The sequence below is a fragment of the Thamnophis sirtalis genome, unplaced genomic scaffold, assembly GCF_051295495.1.
Source record: "Thamnophis sirtalis isolate CommonGarterSnake01/CBP01778 unplaced genomic scaffold, rThaSir2_p1.2 scaffold_10, whole genome shotgun sequence".
In the NCBI taxonomy this organism is placed as follows: domain Eukaryota; kingdom Metazoa; phylum Chordata; class Lepidosauria; order Squamata; family Natricidae; genus Thamnophis; species Thamnophis sirtalis.
In genome coordinates, this window is record NW_028261390.1 from 63,559,754 (window position 1) to 63,578,522 (window position 18,769).

The 18,769-nt window shown below is 44.3% G+C and overlaps 1 protein-coding gene across 4 annotated transcripts in view; it reads left to right on the forward strand.

Annotated features, from left to right (window-relative positions):
• The window catches only part of LNX1 (ligand of numb-protein X 1), a 148,193-nt gene that overhangs the window by 69,690 nt on the left and 59,734 nt on the right, over nt 1-18,769 (forward strand). For 2 of the 4 annotated variants that reach the window (XM_087724735.1, XM_087724736.1), the window contains exon 2: nt 582-1,080. In XM_087724735.1, the coding sequence (XP_087580861.1) occupies nt 689-1,080 (392 nt within the window). In that variant the 5' untranslated portion in view covers nt 582-688. Of the gene's footprint in view, nt 1-581; nt 1,081-5,348; nt 5,651-18,769 lie in introns of those variants that run through there. The other 2 variants (XM_087724737.1, XM_087724738.1) reach the window with 1 other exon arrangement.

Here is an 18,769-nt window from a genome sequence, read left to right on the forward strand (position 1 = left end):
GGGTTATGAACGGTACGCCCCGCTACGGGCGTACTGGTGCCTGACGGGAACACCAAGTACTGTTTCGGTACAGTGCTCCAGAGGGCCCACCAGCCTGCCCATGCTCCTTACTGGTATTTGTGCACAGAGCGTACGGCGGCAGCTGGAGTGTCACGGAGGTGTCGCGGAGCATCGCGGGGGGTAAGTACGCCTACGTGGGCTGTGTGTGTGTGCGCACCTTCATGTGGTGGGCGCCCGGCCCCATTGCACCTTACCGGTTGCAACGGGATCTGGAACCCACCACTGGTTCGGATGTGCATGCGCACATTTGCGTGCCCTTTGGGCACTTGGTCCGGAAAAGGTTCGCCAACACTGATATAGTTGGTTTCCACTGGAGAGGAATCCCTACTTTTCTTCCTAGTCTTTCATGGATATATCTGAGTCTTTCGGTATATTCCATCCGAGTGTAAAGGTATATTCCATCTGAGGGTTCCATGGTTCGTGCAATGAAGTTTGATTGTTGGGTGCTGCATCATGAAATGAACGATGTTGAATTTGAATATCGAAATAAATTAATGGATCGTTATGTGGCTTCCCTCCAGGTCTGAAGACTCCCGGGAGCAGCTGGACTAACAATTCTGGATAGAGATAAGTTCTCACAGCAGCCGAGCATCCTCTCCTCTGTTTGGTGAAACGGGAACGCACAATTATGAACCCCAAAGACCCATTGGAAGAGACAGAAGGAAGCCCTGCTCCATTATGCTTGGCCTGTGGCCAAAGGCATCTTCCAGAAGAGAACCATATATACACCTACACAGAAGACGTAGACGATGACCTTATCTGCCATATTTGCTTGCAGCCTTTGCTTCGGCCTCTGGACACACCCTGCGGACACACGTACTGTGCAGTTTGCCTTACGGATTTCCTCGTGGAAAAAGACTTCTGCCCCATGGACCGCAAGGCCCTCGCTTTACAGAGGTGCAGGAAGTCAAGCATCCTGGTGAATAAGCTCTTGGATAAACTAATGGTGTACTGTCCTTTCACGGAACACTGCTCAGAAATTCTGCAACGCTGCAATCTTGAATATCATTTTCAGAACGGGTGAGTACCTTTTGGCCATGTTGATATATTCATTCGTGTTATGTAGAACGGGGGGAAAAAATCTCAATCTGAATAACGTTTTCCGTCAGACAGATTGTGGTGGCCCGCCAGAGGCCAGAGCCTGTTCCCAGTGTGCGCATGCGTAGAATGGACAGATGAAGGGAACAGCTAAAGGACAGAGGTCGACTTGGGAGTAAGACATTTTACAGAAAAGAAAGCCACTGTTGTAGCCCACCAGCAGCCATTGGAGCTGGCAGTAGATTCAGACAGTGAGGAGGTTGGGGAGGAAGATGGGCCAGTCCTGGAGTCTGGGGAAGACTCTAATGAGGGCTCTGCGTTGGAGGCAGAGAAGGGGCAGAGCCGTATGCCAGTTATCAGCTGCCTTCAGAGTCAGACATCAGTGAGGCAGACGAACAGCTGGAGCCTATTCCCAGTGTGCGCATGCACGGAGTGGCCAGACGAAGGAAACAGCTAAAGAACAGGGGCCGACTTGGGAGTAAGGCCACAGGTGGACGGTGAATGGCCCCTCCCAGAGGGAATAAAAGATGAGGAAAGGGGAGTGGAGTTTGCAGGAGACAATTAGTTTGTTTAAATGGTTTGTGTCTCTCCGAGACTCCTTGCCAAGTGTTGCAGTTATCAGCCTGGCAGCTCTCCAAGCCAGATAAGGTCTGTGACTGTAAATCCTCCCTTGAAAGACTTTGCTGGATGTGAATGAGCAGAATTCACAGTCAATTAATAAAAGGGTTTTTTTGTTGGGACCAAGAGTTTGCATCATGCTCTTGGAAAGCCTCGGTCAGAACACAGACAGAAAAGATATCTTCCTTCCTTAAGTTTTTTTTTGTCTTTTAATGACCCCATAATCCCTTGCATCAGGGTGGAGTCAGGACAACTGAACAGAGTTGAGTGTTTACTGGCTGGATGCCCTTCCTGTTGCCAGTGCCGAGTTCACAGTAGATATATTCTCATTGTGTCCAGAGGGAGAAATATCTACCTCTACCTAGGATTGAACTCACAGCCTCCTGATTGTGATGCCACCACTCTCTCTTTCTTCCTTATGACATAATTAAATCTGGCTATCAAGGTAGATATTAAATATAAGGTGACCTTTTAGTAGCAACTACTGTATTTCATGAATGAATGTATCCTCCATCTTTCCGTTTGCATGAATTAAAAGGCCGCTTACCACAACAACACCAGATTCAGAGGCTTTCTGGGTCACACAAGGTTTCATGCAAACACCTCCAGGAGGCGTAAGAGATGGAGCACGAGGCATATTAGATGCGCAAGCTTTTGTATAATGCACACAGTGCGATGTTGTATTATGGGATGAAAGCGCATAGGTGAGGTAGGCAAAAATTGGGTTTATGCCGATCTTTCTGGAATAGAATCATTATGTAAGATGGAAAGTGTAAATCGTCACAGGCGAAGTCACTATGGAAACCAACATCAGAATCATTAAGTTCAATTAGCAGTTAAAACCTTGATTGCTGTTGTGGCCCGCCAGCAGAGCTGGCAGCAGATTCAGACAGTGAGGAGGTTGGGGAGGAAGATGGGCCAGTCCCGGAGTCTGGGGAAGGCTCTGATGAGGCCTCTGCGTCGGAGGCAGAGAGGGGGCCAGAGCCATATGCCAGTTAGCAGCTGCCTTCAGAGTCAGACGTCAGACGTCCGTGAGGCAGATGAACAGCTGGAGCCTGTTCCCAGTGTGCTCATGTGCAGAGCTGCCAGATGAAGGGAACAGCTAAAGAACAGGGGTCGACTTGGGAGTAAGGCCACAGGTGGACGGTGAATGGCCCCTCCCAGAGGCAATAAAAGAGGAGCGAAAGGGGAGTGGAGTTTGCAGGATAAAATTACTTCGCTTAATTGGTTCGTGACTCTCCGAGACTTAAATCTAAAAACCAATGCTGCATTGGTTGCCGATTTGCTTCCAGATCCAATTCAAGCTGCTGGATGTCACCTTTAAAGCTCTTCATGGTTTGGGACCAGGTTATCTGAGGGACTGTCTCTTGTCGGTCACATCTATTCAACCTACTAGAGAGGGGTGGGGGGTAAGGAATATTGCGGGTCCCGTTTCCTAAGGAGATACATTTGGCGGGACCGAGAAGAAGGGCCTTCTTTCTCCGTGGTGGCTCCTTCTCTCCCTCCAAAGATTAGATTAACACTCTTTCAAAAGGCCCTGGAGATGTGGGCCTGCCAGTGGGCCTGGGGAATCCAGAGTGGGAGGAAGCCCATTAAATGGCTAGTATGAATGTGTGTCATCGCTGGGTTGTGGGGGGTATTATTTACCATTTTTCTTTTCATTCTTTTTATTCACTTTTATGTGGAGTCCTAGTGGACAACCATTTAAATATGAGCCTGCCGTGTGCAGCAGCTGCCAAAAAAGCCAACACAGTTCTAGGCTGCATAAACAGAGGGATAGAATCAAGATCCCGTGAAGGGTTAATACCACTTTACAAGGCCTTGGTAAGGCCACACTTGGAATACGGCATTCAGTTTTGGTCACCACGATGTAGAAAAGATGTGGAGACTCTAGAAAGAGTGCAGAGAAGAGCAACAAAGATGATTAGGGGACTGGAGGCTAAAACATATGAAGAACGGTTGCAGGAACTGGGTATATCTAGTTTAATGAAAAGAAGGACTAGGGGAGACATGATAGCAGTCTTCCAATATCTCAGGAGTTGCCACAAAGAAGAGGGAGTCAAACTATTCTCCAAAGCACCTGAGGGTAGAACAAGAAGCAATGGGTGGAAACTAATCAAGGAGGGAAGCAACTTAGAACTGAGGAGAAATTTCCTGACGGTTAGAACAATGAATCAGTGGAACAACCTGCCTCCAAAAGTTGTGAATGCCCCAATACTGAATGCCCCAATACTGGAAGTCTTTAAGAAGATGTTGGATAGCCATTTCTCTGAAACGGTATAGGGTTTCCTGCCTAGGCAGTGGGTTGGACTAGAAGACCTCCAAGGTCCCTTCCAACTCTGCTATTGTATTGTATTGGTGTTTTTACATCCTTGCTATGCCACCTTGGAGGGACTCAGTGGCTCAGTGGCTAAGACACTGAGCTTGTTGATCAGAAGGTCAGCAATTCGGCGGTTCGAATCCCTAGGGCCGCGTTACAGAGTGAGCTCCCGTTACTTGTCCCAGCTTCTGCCAATCTATCCGTTTGAAAGCACGTTTGTAAAAAATGCAAGTAGAAAAATAGGAACTACCTTTGATGGGAAGGTAGCAGCGTTCCATGCACCTTCGGTGTTTAGACATGCCGGCCACATAACCATGGAGACATCTTTGGCAGCGCTGGCTCTTCGGCTTTGAAACGGAGATGAGCACCACCCCCTAGAGTCAGGAACGACTAGCACATTTGTGCGAGGGGACGCTTTGTCTTTTAAGCCGCCTCGCGTCGCCATGTGTAAGCAGGCAGCAATATCAACTTTCTAAATAAATAAATGCATTGAGGACAATCATCTTAATGCATTTACTGTATTCCTATTTTAGAACTTGAGAGAATAGCAATAGCAATAGCAGTAGACTTATATACCGCTTCATAGGCCTTTCAGGCCTCTCTAAGCGGTTTACAGAGAGTCAGCATATTGCCCCCAACAATCTGGGTCCTCATTTTACCCACCTCGGAAGGATGGAAGGCTGAGTCAACCCTGAGCCGGTGAGATTTGAACCGCTGACCTGCTGATCTAGCAGTAGCCTGCAGTGCTGCATTTAACCACTGCGCCACCTTGGCTCAGCATGCCAAGAAGGGCTTGCACGCGTAATTAGTCAACCCTCGGCCTAGGTAACACCATGAAGAGCTTTCATGCTCCCCCTCCCTGGTTGAAGCCAATCAAACAGGATCCGTGACTGCAAAATAAATAGGTCTCTGTTTGTGATAGATACATATATATATCCTCAGCTGCTCCCAGGCTGCATCTCTTCTGCTACGGTCAGATTCCTTCCCTGCCTCTTGTCTTATGCAGCTCAGCCTATGTAACCTGTCTGCCTCCTTTCTGACTAATGATGTCAATGTATCAGCTGCTGCTTCTGAAAAACCATTCCAGAGAACGCAGAAGGATGCAAACCTCTTTGCTCTTTCCCTCAGCCTGGGCCTTTTTGCTGTGTCCTTCCTTTTTCCCCCCGCAGCTCTAAGCCCTGTTTTGCCTACAGCTATTTCTGCTCTGCTCTGCTCTCCCTAAAAACCCTCCATCTCTAACCTTCTTTGGAGAATCAGCTCACATCAACTTGCAGGTCAATGAGCTTTCTCCGAGCCTAGCTTCATTTAAGTCATTTGCATTCGATCGTAATGCGTTCTCCGTTGGGTTGAAAAAGGCTGAGAGGAAGGGGACCGGGGAGGATCTGAATTGGCTGACGTTTTAAAAAGGAAAAAAAGAAAAGAAAAGGAAGCTTGAAGTTCTGTATCCCATCACAGAGAAACTGAGGCAGAGAGGAAGGAAGGAAGGAGCAAAGAGACTTAAGCGCATACGTTTGCAAAAAAAATGAAGGCTCTCTTATTACTGGTCCTTCCTTGGCTAAGTCCTGCAAACTATACAGACAGTGTGGGGAATCTGCACTTCCTGTACTCAGAGCTGTGAGTACTCACAGTTGTGTTGTGGTGGTATGTCTCTGTGTTGTGTCTGTGTTCTTTTGTAAAAAAGAAAAGCCGAGCACTATTTTTCATTGCTTCAACATTGGTGCCTCCGTAATATGTGTGTATAAACGAACAAGCTTGCTAAATCTACGTTATTTGCCGGAATTGAAATGTGGAATACAGATTGACTTCTCGGTGCTGAGATTAAGCCTGTTGTTTCTTTTTTTGTTTTCTTCTTCCTTTCCCTTCTTTAAGTTTAAATGTGGGATCGGGTATTTTTTTTTCTTCTGCTGAAATTTGTCTAAGTAAACACCACAGACAAACTTGTAAATAAATAGGTGTTGGGCCTCTCTGCTGTCTAGTTCTTGGATTCACAGTATATTTGTGAAGAGCGTGAAAATATAAATATTCCACATCACAGTGCTAATATTTGGCATTGAATGAAATACAATTGCACAATGATCCTTTTGTAGATTGGAAATAAGAAAGACAATTTCTACTGACCACAGTTGTGGCCAGTATAACCTGTAAACAATATTAATGGCTAAGCTTATCTGTGTTGTCATGAATAGCTTTTGGAATGCAAAATATTCCCTCTAAAGTTATATATGTGTTGTGTGTGTGTGTGTGTGTGTGTGTGTGTGTGTTGTATTTGTGCTGATAAATAAATAAAGGGAGACTAGTATAGATCTATTTCAAGCTATTTAGCTCTCATCAGCTAGCCATACCTTTACTGTACAGCACAGGTTCGAATCCCAGTAAGGGTATGGCTAGCTGATGAGAGCTAAATAGCTTGAAATAGATCCATACTAGTCTCCCTTTATTTATTTATCAGCACAAATACAACACAAATGTAACAAAGGCAACAGTAAAAATGTTGGGTTTCTGTCGTGATGGTCTCTTGTGATGAGCCGATAGACAGATAATGGAAGCAGCTAGCTTCCTCCCATAATTGGGGCATACCAGGGGTTGTGACACTAATATATATATATATATATATATATATATATATATATATATATATATATATATATATATATATATATATATATATCACCCTTTATTTATTTATCAGCACAATATATAATGACAGAGCGAACACCAGTGGTGGGATTCAGCCAGTTCGCACCTATTCAGGGAGAACCGGTTGTTAACTTTCTAAGCAGTTCGGAGAACTGGATGTTGGAAGAAATCTCCTTTTGTTTTTTTCCCACTTTACAAGGCTAATCCTGTAAGGAAGGCAGGAAGGAAACATTCTGGTGGTTCTAGCCTGATCTTTATTGCCCTGCTTACAGAAACTGCCTCTCCAGTTGACCCTCATTACGTTGTAACAGCTAAGGCAAAGCGCCCATCGACATGTGACATTGAGTTGGCCACGCCCACCAAGTCACATGACCACCATGCCCCACCTACCCAGCTGGTCATTAGGGCAGAGAACTGGTTGTTAAATTATTTGAATCCCACCACTGGCGAACACATATAATATGGAATGGAATGAAGTGAAGTGGGATGGGATGGAGAATGGAATGGAGTGGAATGGAGTGGAGTGGAATGGAGTGGAGTGGAGTGGAGTGGAGTAGAGTAGAGTAGAGTAGAGTAGAGTAGAGTAGAGTAGAGTAGAGTAGAGTAGAGCAGAGCAGAGCAGAGCAGAGCAGAGCAGAACAGAACAGAACAGAACAGAACAGAACAGAATAGAATAGAATAGAATACTTTATTGGCCAAGTGTGATAGACACATAAGGAATTTGTCTCTGGAGCATAAGCACACAGTGTACATATAAACAGCAAGTAATAGGCCATAAATCATAATTCATAGTTACAATCATTAATCATAAGTTACAAACAACAATTGATAAATCATAAGAAACCACAGGAGAAGATAGTAGGAAAGATGAGGAAATGAGAAAAGATGAAAAATGAGCCGATGCAATTTCAAAATTAAGGCAGTGGCAACTGGGACATCCAGTTTCCAGTAGAAGAAGCAGGAGCATTAGTCAGAGTACGTATGCAGAAAAATACCCATCATTGCTGTTTCCTGAATATTCTGATTAATTCCTCTTGGGGGGGGGGGGGTGAGGGCTAGTAGCTGTTCAGCATGAATTGATTTTGCCCTCTTGCTATCCTTGTGGACATGCTGTTTATCTAATTGGTTTGCTGCTTCGTCTGCTTCTCCTGCTATCAGCAATGTAGAAATCTCTTTAGTGGCCCAATCTCTTGGGGGAAGGGGAAGGGAGCAGCAATAACAAAAACATTGCATGGATTTGCCTGTGAACTGGGTCAGCGCATCCAAATTAGAGCATGAAATCAGCAGATGTGAGTTGCAGTGGTTGCTCCTTTTCAAACAGAGCCCACGAGGTGCTCTCCTTCCCTTCCCAAAGGTTTGTTCATTCTTGCCATCCATAGTTATGGTGTAAGAGGAATGCAACAGATTAATCCAAAGCAATTTTTTTGGGTTAAAACTGCATTTGTATTTTTTTGGGGGGGGGAGATTCTTTTCTCTTCATTATGAGTTAAAACTGCATTTGTATTTTTTTTTGGGGGGGGGGGAGATTCTTCTCTCTTCATTGTGAGTCTGAAGAAAATTGCAGGATGATCGTTTGTAGGAATTTCAGGCATTGCCCCGAACGGCTCTGCATGATTTAAAAGTACAATTGCAGCATTTGCAAACAATAAGGTCAAAAACTAGGTGAGGTTAATACAGTTTTAATGAAGACTTAATGGAAGAATGGCCAGCTCTGGGAAAACCCTAGATCAGTGTTTCTCAACATTGGCAACTTGAAGATGTCCAGACTTGAAATCCGGACATCTTCAAGTTGCCAAGGTTGAGAAACCCTACCCTATATTGTTCTGATCTAAAAATAAAATCCTGGGCTAAAAGCTGCACTTGAGGAATGTTGATCAGCAGCTGTGCAGGACCTCGGAGAGCTCCCAGAAGGAGAGATGATCCTTTGCCAGAACATCTGACTTCTGCCCTCAAGGCCTGATTACTGTCAATGCGTCGTTGTCCCCCAACTCAGTTTTAAAGTTCTTTTAAAAATTATTTCAACACTATTTAATTTTTTTTTAAAAAATCACTTTAAAGTTTGTTTAAAATAATTCTATTTTTGCCCCATTATTAGTGGCTCTGGAAGTGAATTTTAAAATATCTGCATTTATGATTATAAGACAGAATAGAATAGAATAGAATAGAATAGAATAGAATAGAATAGAATAGAATAGAATAGAATAGAATAGAATAGAATAGACTGGAACAAACTGTAAATAATGTGATTGGATAGAAGGATAGATTATTAAGTAGGCTAATAGTTATTGGATGAGATTATCTGTATATAATGTGATTGTATAGTCACTACGACTTCGCGGTGCTGCACTGTTTTAAATGTAAAAACAAAAATATTTTTTAATAGAATAGAATAGAATAGAATAGAATTCTTTATTGGCCAAGTGTGATTGGACACACAAGGAATTTTGTATTTGGTGCACATTTTTATTTTAGTGTCTTAAAAGGTAAAGCTATAAATGCATCTTTCTGCAGAATTTATATTTGGATCAAGTGCCGTAATCTGACTTGCACATGTAAACAGTGAAAATGTTGGCAGTGGGAAGAAAGACTGGGCTCACTTCTCCAGTAATCCTAGTAAAGGTTAAAAGGTAACAGATTCCCTGTGGATTTTCCTCCACTGCTTGTTTCTGACTATAGGAGGCAGAAGGCTGAGTCAACCTTGAGCCTGGTGAGATTCGAACTGCCAAATTGCAGGTAGCTGGCAGTCAGCATAAAGTAGCCCACAGTACTGCACTCTAACCACTGTGCCACCACGGATCCTGCCCTACCTACACCTACCCAAAAATAGAGATTAAGAATGGCTGTGTCCTATTTGTATTTTGATAGAAAATGGTCACATTCCTAGCTGGTAAATCAATCAGTGTATTAGACAATAATAATCTTTCAGTACCGATACTTTCCAGAATATTGCAAGGCAAATAGATTAAAAATACCCTGGATCAAAAGAAAAGAAGAGGAAAAAAAAGAAAAAGAAATAGATTTATAAATAGATTTATGCAAAGAGATTTATATTTATGCATAGGCTAGAAGAAATAAATACCCTGGGGGTCTGAAAATAAAATTTAAAGGATGGTGGATGTACATTCCACAAATAATTTTTTGTGTGCATTAATTAAAGAAAAAGATATGGAGAAAGAAATAGATAAGATATGTAATATGCATTTCATGCTTACAAGGATCAAAATTAACTCTCCTGTCTTTGGCCAGAAGTCCCTGCAGAGAAAATGCCACATATATGTGCTAAATAGTTTGCGGTAAACTGTGTCAGAACGGAAATGAATGAGTGAACTATAACAAAGCATTAGTCCTGATAAAATTATTTGCGATACATATTCCCATTAATTAAAAGCACGAGAAATTCCAGACGGAGGAAAGAGAAAGTGTGAATGGTTGATGTAGATAAATGTGCATCTTTCCTCAAACGGAAATCCTACAGCGTCTCGATCTCAAAGCAAAAGATTCAGGCAGGTGTGGTGGTGGGAAATCCAGAGTTGCCAATAGTATTTTATTTGGACAACTTCACTAGGCCAGTTCAATCTGTAGCTGCAGTGAGCAGGATTGTTGAAAGAACAGGAATCAAGATGGCTGACTAGGTTGCTAATGAACAACGTGGCTCTATTTTTATGCCTGTCTGCCACGTTAGATTCTCTCTCCCACCTACACGTTTTCACAGCCTGACAAGAAGTTAAAAACAGCTGCATAACTGTAGAGTCCTTGGAACTCTCTTGTTTGTTTGTTTCTTGTTTCTTGTTTATTATTTATTTGTATGCTGCCCTTTTCCCTGAGGGGACTCAGGGCGGCTCACAAGTTAGGGGAAGGGGAGGACAAAAACAAGTTATAACATAAGACAATACATTGTTAAAAGAGAACACAACAATCATACCATTCGGGTGGGGTTAGGGTCTTTAGCCCCAGGCCTGCTGGGACAGCCAGATTTTAAGGGCAGTGCGGAAGGTCTGGAGGGTGGCGAGGGTACGAATCTCCACGGGGAGTTCGTTCCAGAGGGTCGGAGCAGCCACCGAGAAGGCTCTCCTCCGGGTAGTTGCCAGATGACATTGGCTCGTTGATGGAATTCGGAGGAGGCCTAATCTATGCGATCTGATCGGTCTAGTGGAGGTAATTGGCAGTAGGCGGTCTCTCAAGTACCGTATAAGCTCTTGGCATGTAGCTGAGTTTCCAAATGTTCACACAAACTAAAGGACTCACAATGCAGACCTATAAATGTGTAGCTGACTGATGTTTTTAAGTGAAGTCTGCCTGGATGAATACTTGGACCTTTGTTAAGATAGTGTTGGAAGAAATGGCCATCTGGGTTCAGTTCCAAGTGGGGGAAAAAAAACACTGGATTCATGAAAGTTGCTTGGAAAGATGGTTTATTGATGGTGGACAGGACCACATGGTTTGAGATCTTTGGGGAAAAGGGGGGGTCACATGCCTTGAAGATCTTGAAGAAAAAAGGGGAGAGATGCTGAGATATACCCTCTCTTGGGCCCCGCCTTAGAACTTCCTGTTCCTGTGTAAGAAATGTATCCCGTTGGCTGTCAGACTCCCAGGGGGCGGGGATCTTAGCTAACTTTGTAGGCTGTCTTGATTTTGAGTCCCAAGCTTGGTTGAGCTGTTGCTGGGTGATGATGTAATGAAAGGGCTTTGGGGTTCCTATTATGGTTCTGCTTGAAGGGGGTAGATCCTTGTTATATAGAATATACTGGCTTTGACCTTAATGGCCCATTGACAATATAGCAGTAGACTTATATACCACTTCATAGGCCTTTCAGCCCTCTCTAAGCGGTTTACAGAGAGTCAGCATATTGCCCCCAACAATCCGGGTCCTCATTTTACCCACCTCGGAAGGATGGAAGGCTGAGTCAACCCTGCGCCGGTGGGATTTGAACCGCTGAACTGCTGATCTAGCAGTAGCCTGCAGTGCTGCATTTAACCACTGTGCCACCATGGCTCTTGACAAAGGTGGAGGAGGGGTTATTAAGAGTGAGCCTGTTCTCCAGTGAGGTGGAGATAGCATCCAGACATGGGTTGACCTTGGCCACTCCTGATTGGACTGAGTCTATTTCTTGAAAGTTGTGAAGCTCTGACTCTGTTGCCAGCTACTCAGCTTTCAACTCAGTCCACTCCAAAGGTTGGGAAGAGGGGGGACTATTAAGAGTGAGCCTGTTTCCTGCCTAAAAACATATTTCTCCATTTCTCATCCAGGGAAATATAATATTCTGCCTTTTTACTATTTTTACACTCTCATAGTAAACTACTCAAAATTTCCACTACCGGTTCTCCAGAACCTGCCAGAACCTGCTGAATTTCACCCCTGCTTTGGACTATTCTATGAGTCGTATTTGGAGGCGGGAGATATGTGTAATGTAATCTATTGGATCCCCTGCATGGATTGCCCCTGTGATTATTTATGTAGGGCAGATGGGGAGGAAGCTAACTACCAGATTGCAAGAACGCACCTGAGCAGTTGCCTCACAGATTGCAATGAACAAAGATGTACATTCAATTTTGCAGCTACTAAGATTGTTGGCAGAGCAGGTACAAAGATAGCCAGGGAAATGATTAGAACCTGGGAAATGGGCCCCCTTGCCAGTCAACAGGAGTGCTGATTTACCACCAGCTTATCAGTTTTTTAGGAGCTGAGGATTTAGCAGCACAACAACCAATCACCGGCCATCAACATACCAATCAACCAATAGGAAGGCACTACATAAATACAACTCATAGGATAGCCCAAAGCACATATTCCAGTAGAGAGAAGTTGTATTGTATTGTATTGTATTGTATTATTTTTATGCCGCCCTTCTCCGGGAGGACTCAGGGCAGCGAACAATTCAAGGGGGAAAAAAGGGGGAACATAAAAAGACAAAATACAAATAATAAAAGTAGACAACAGTCGCACAACCATACATGTCGAGAGGGGAGGGAACTCATCACCCCCAGGCCTGCCGGCAAAGCCAGGTTTTGACGGCTTTTCGGAAGGCCTGGAGAGAGGTGAGGGTCCGAATCCCTGCGGGGAGTTCATTCCAGAGGGCCGGAGCTGCCACAGAGAAGGCCCTCCCCCGGGTAATAGCCAGGTGGCATTGGCTGGTAGATGGCACCCGGAGGAGGCCAACCCTGTGTGATCTAATGGGTCTGTGGGAGGTAATTGGCAGCAGGCGGTCTCTCAAGTACCCTGAAGATGGACTCCAGTACGAGTCCGAAAGCTCAGAAGAGTAAGACCTCTGGTCCCAGCGACTGTCCCAGATTGGTTCTTGCAACATTATCCTCGAACACGTACATTTGCTTTTATTTGTGAGTATCTCTTGGAGGGACAACCTACTGGGTCTTCCCATTATATGTCCGAGCTCTCTGTATTTAATTCTGCTTCTTTGTATGTAGTTGAGTGCTTAGTTTTTGAGGAAGAAGTAGCAGCAGCAGGAGGCTGAGCACTGCCCTCGATGAGTATTGGATGCTTTTTTTTTTAAGATAGTGCACAAATATCTGGAACTGTGAAGCAAGTAAAACTTTTTTTTTCAGATTTATTGCTCAATGCAGGAAGGTTTTTAGTTTTTTTTTTTTTTTAGTTGCGTTTATTTATAGGCCGCCCTTTTCCCTGAGGGGACTCAGGGCGGCTAACAACTTATGGGAGGGGAAGACGTACAATAACATAAAAATACAATATGTAGTTAAGATCAAACAACATTCATTCAACATTCGGGCGGGGGCAAACTATGGTCTTTACCCCCAGGCCTGGCGGGATAGCCAGATCTTGAGGGCTGTGCGGAAGGTCTGAAGGGTGGTGAGGGTACGAATCTCCACGGGGAGATCGTTCCAGAGGGTCGGAGCTACTACAGAAAAGGCTCTCCTCCGCGTAGTTGCCAGCCGGTACTGGCTGGCAGATGGCACTCGGAGGAGGCCTAATCTGTGGGATCTTATGGGTCGAGAGGAGGTAATTGGCAGAAGGCGGTCTCCCAAGTACGCAGATCCACTACCATGAAGGGCTTTATAGGTAGTAAGAAGCACCTTGAAGCGCACACGGAGGTCAACAGGTAGCCAGTGCAGCTCGCGGAGGATAGGTGTTATGTGGGCGAACCGAGGTGCAAAGGTCCAAAGAGAAAGACTCTCTGTCTTCACACACATTGCCCAGAACATCCTAATATGTTTTATAAGTCTCTTGTGGACCGGGAAAATCTTTCTGTCAAACTTGGCGTTTTGTTTTTTAAAGATTGTACATATTGAAGATGTTTACATTTTTGCTGCAAGGGGGGAATAGCTTCATATTTGAATGACACAATTTGAGCGTCCAATTTAGGTGGAGAAAGGTAACAAAAAATTGTTTTGCATTTTTCAAAGATTTTTTGTTGCGGTTTCAAAAAAAGAAAAATCAGATTCTTTCAGACTATCCCTCATGCCAAGGTACACGATTCTGGCTTGCCAGGAAGTATTCTAATATTTCTGATACTCTCGAGAGTCAATGAAGTTTTGCCAGATGTCTGCAAAGCTGCTACGTCTCCAGAAAAGAAGCAACAGGATTAATTAGAATAGAATAGAATAGCAAAGTTGGAAGGGATCTTGGAGGTCTTCTAGTCCAACCCCCTGCCTAGACAGGAAACCCTACACTACTTCAGACAAATGGTTATCCAACATTATCTTAAAGACTTCCAGTGTTGGAGCATTCACAACTTCTGGAGGCAAGTTGTTCCACTGACTAATTGTTCTCACTGTCAGGAAATTTCTCCTTAGTTCTAAGTTTCTTCTCTCCTTGATTAGTTTCCACCCATTGCTTCTTGTTCTGCCCTCAGGTGCTTTGGAGAATAGCTTGACTTCCTCTTCTTTCTGGCAGCCCCTGAGATATTGGAACATGTCTATCATGTCTCCCCTAGTCCTTCTTTTCATTCAACTAGACATAATTCTTCCTTCCCAATTCACTTTGTTCCCAAATCCACATGTATCCTATGTGCAAACACTATTCATGTAATATCAAAAATAATCAAAAACAGGAGGCAGTTATGTTGGGTGAGGGGGGAAACGGAAACATTAATATTTCAAGAGCAAAATGTTCATTCAGCCTTGAAATGGACCTTCAATGATTAAAGATTTTCAGGTCAAATGTTATTTCATTTTATTGTCATAATCTGTAAGATCTCCTTCTTATGTGAAACCAGAACTACCCCAGAGGAATTCAAGCAGAAGGAACACGCAATTTCACGTATGTGCCAATTTTTTTTGGGGGGGGGGGAAATCACACGTTGCAGAAGATTTAAGAGAAGTTAGCAATGATCAGGCAGTGTTGAGTTCACCTGTCTCTTTCTAGAACCTTCTAGGCTCAAGCTAACCCTGGTGTCCTGCCTTTTTTTCTTTCTTGAAATGAATCTTACGGGAATGTTTTCTTGTTATTTTGACAAGCGATTCAAAACACGCAAGGAAAAAGCCAATCCGCTGATATCTTGTTTGTGTGGTTTGAGGTTAAACAGGAAACATTACAGTTGGGGCATCGTTCCAGTGACAAATATTGCTTCTGAATAAGGGCCTCCACACACGGAATAAATATATATATATTTTGCAAATAAATAAAGACATAAATAAATACTTCTCTATAATCGTCATTTTAATTTAGAAAAGCAATATGAAATACTTCCGTGTTTACCTCAGGCGTGTACGATTTCTTTCCTAGAACGAACAGAAAATCCAAAAACAGGGACACTGGAAAATCTGAAAATGCCACCATGGTGGCTGCATAATTAAAACCTACTCCTTTTTTTACAAGCATCGTATCCACAACAGTGGAAAAGAGGCTGGTGCTTGGCTCATGTTGCAGCTGCCATCCTTTTGCTGTTGTTTTATTCCCCTCTTTCATCTCCATGATTGTTAGGGATAGAGGGGGGTTAGAGGTGTTTTTAGCCAAGGTGGCGCAGTGGGTAGAGTCAGTACTGCAGCCACCTCAGCTGACTGTTAGCTGCAGTTCGGCGGTTCAAATCTCACCGGCTCAAGGTTGACTCAGCCTTCCATCCTTCCGAGGTGGGTGAAATGAGGACCCAGACTGTGGGGAAAGCTGAGTCAACCTTGAGCCGGTGAGATTTGAACCGCTGAACTGCAGATAACAGTCAGCTGAAGTGGCCTGCAGTACTGCACCCTAACCACTGCGCCACCTCAGCTCGGCTTTTTGCAACTTAACTTTAGCCCAAATGTGTTGTGACTCTACTTGATCCTCTGTTGCTTAGCTGGGCCATGTCTAAATTACAGAGGCTTTGGTGGCTGAATTTGCAGGGTCTGCATAATTACAAATTTAATTTCTAAAAGCTTTGTAAATCACTTACTGTATTCCCTTTAGGCACATAAGATGCAGCTGTTCTCAACAGCTGTGGGATTGAAGAGCTATAACTACATGTCCTGGCCATGTCATGTATATGTAACTCTCTTGCCTTGAACTCCAGTCTCCAATACCAGCTGTTTCCATGTATTAGAAGCAGGGTTGGGTTTCTGTGAGTTCTAACCTCTTCTATAGAAGAGGTTCCACAAATCTACAGTGCCGTTTAGAACCGGTTCCACCTCCCTCCCCCTGCCCGTCCGCACATCATCAAGATGAAGAGCGAGAGGAGGAATTCTGGGAGTTGAAGTCCACAAGTCTTAAAGCTGTCAGGTTTGAACACCCCTGGGTTTTTTCCTAAAGGCTTAGGGGTGCAAGGGTCTTGTCACTTGACAGCTTTAAGACTTGCCTGCTTCAAATGCCAGAGTTTCTGAGCCAACGTTTTGGTTGCTAATCAAGAGCATTGTTAAGTGAGTTTCACCACATTTTACAAGTTGGCCATGCCCACTCAGTCAGATGGCTGGCAAGCCACTCCCACTCAGTCACATGGCTGGCAAGCCACTCCCACACAGTCACATGGCCAGGAAGCCACTCCCACAAAGCAGGCCACACCTACAGAAGAGGTTCTAAAAAAGTTTGAAACCCACCACTGATTAGAAGCCATGAATCTAGAACATATATGTAGTTGAGAAGGTCCTGTTTCTCCCCCACTTCAACTTGTACAACAGTGTATACGTTTTGGAGGATTGTGTCATTTTTAAATTTTGAAATGTTGCTTAGCTTTAACCCTTACACCTGGGGTGTAAACTCAAGGCCCACTGGCTGGATCTGGCCCATGAGGTGCTTAGATATGGCTGCCCTGGAAACAGTGAAGGACCAGCCCATGGTGCCTCTGTCAGTGAAAACGAAACTCCGTTTTCAGCTGTGACGGCCTCCTGCATCTCTCTGCCAGTGAAAACAGAGCTTGTTTTGGTACTTTGGCCCTCCTGAGCACTGCCTTTGCTGGCAGAATGCTCGGGCCATCCCAGGTGTCCCCAACACAACTGATGTTGAGCTGGCCATGTCCCCCCCAACCACCTGAATTCAAACACAACCCCGATGCATCCCTCAAAGAAATCGAATTTGACACCCCTGCCCTTACACCAGTGGTGGGATTCAAATAATTTACCAACCAGTTCTCTGCCCTAATGACCAGCTGGGTAGGCAGAGCTCGGTGATCATGTAATCATGTGGGCCTGGCCAAGTTAATGTCACTCAGGTCGATGGGCACTTCGCCTTAGTTGTTACAATGGTAATAAGGGTTAACTGAAGAGGCAGTTTCTGTAAGCAGGGCAATAAAGATTAGGTTAGAAACAACACCAGAATGTTTCCTTCCTGCCTTCCTTACAGGATTAGCCCTGTAAAGTGGAAAAAAAACAAAAGATTTCTTCCAACAACCGGTTCTCCGAACTGCTTAGAAAGCTACCAACCGGTTCTCCCGAATAGGTGCGAACTGGCTGAATCCCACCACTGCCTTACACCATCACCAGTGAATTTTTTTCTCCCTCACTTTTTTTCCTCCTCAAAGAGATTACATTAAACTACATTCTTGCTTTTCCCTTCCAAGAAGAAAGTGTTAACTCAAATGAATAGTTGCATGGGTATAGTGGCTATGTCACAGACTGTGTCTGTGAGCGTGGAATTTATTTCTAGCAGATCCAAACACCTGCAATTGTGGAAGACCAGGAATAATCTTCAAAAATTTTAGCAAGAGGTTCTCTGCCCGGTTGCTGGGTGGGCGTGGTCAGTGTGGCCTAGTTGGCATCCTGCACCACGGCGCTGGGGGGGGCATTTTTGCCCTTCTTGGACTCCAAAAGCTTTTCTTGAGCCTCCGGGAGGGAGAAAATGGCCTCCCCAGGTCCCAGAGGCCCTCTGGAGGCCCAAAACTTTCAGTTTTGCCCTCCCCGAGCTTCCGTGCGCACCCTGCACTTACCTGCATCCAAATTGGGCCGCATGGGGACTCCTGGGAGGGGATGGGTGGGGTGGGCGTGGCCAGCCAGGAGTGGGATTTGGGTGTTCTTCGAACTGCACAGAATCCTAGCTACAGGTTCTCCCGAACCCCTGCAAACCTCCAGCAGCCCACCCCTGCATTTCAAAATCTGAATGCATTGGTTTCTAAATTTCAAATAAGAAGCTGAACTGGGGAAGGGAGGACTTGGTGAAAGGGCATGTACAAAATTGCCTCGATTATACCTCTGACTCATTTTCAATCGTAAATTTCCAATCATTTTATTATCGGGGGCTGAATAAAACAGGATGGTTTTTGTTCTAAAAGAATGCAATTTCTTTTGCGTTTTGAGTCACTGCGATTTTGCAAGCATGTTGACAATGGACCTCCAACTAACATCTCCAGTTGCTCATTCTACAAACAACAACAGACAAGGGATTTATTTCCCTTAGCAGCATGAGTGATGTTTACTCTGATTCAGCCTGCCCGGTCACCTACGATACCATTCAACCCAGGAATACACTGCTAAATAGAAAGAGATGTTCTAAACCCTGAAAAAAATACTTACGGAAGGACCTTCTGTATTAAGTTGGGCATTGTTTAAGAGTTACAAACTATAATTCCAACCAGATGCTTCAGGAATGCGTTCTCTTCCCCCCTCCCAAGACAATGCTATGTTGGCTCCTTTATGTCATCAAGTTTCTTCATTATAATTCATCTGCAGCATATTCTTTGAAATATCGGGAAGAGGTCTCTCGCTGGTATTTTTGGTTTCAAT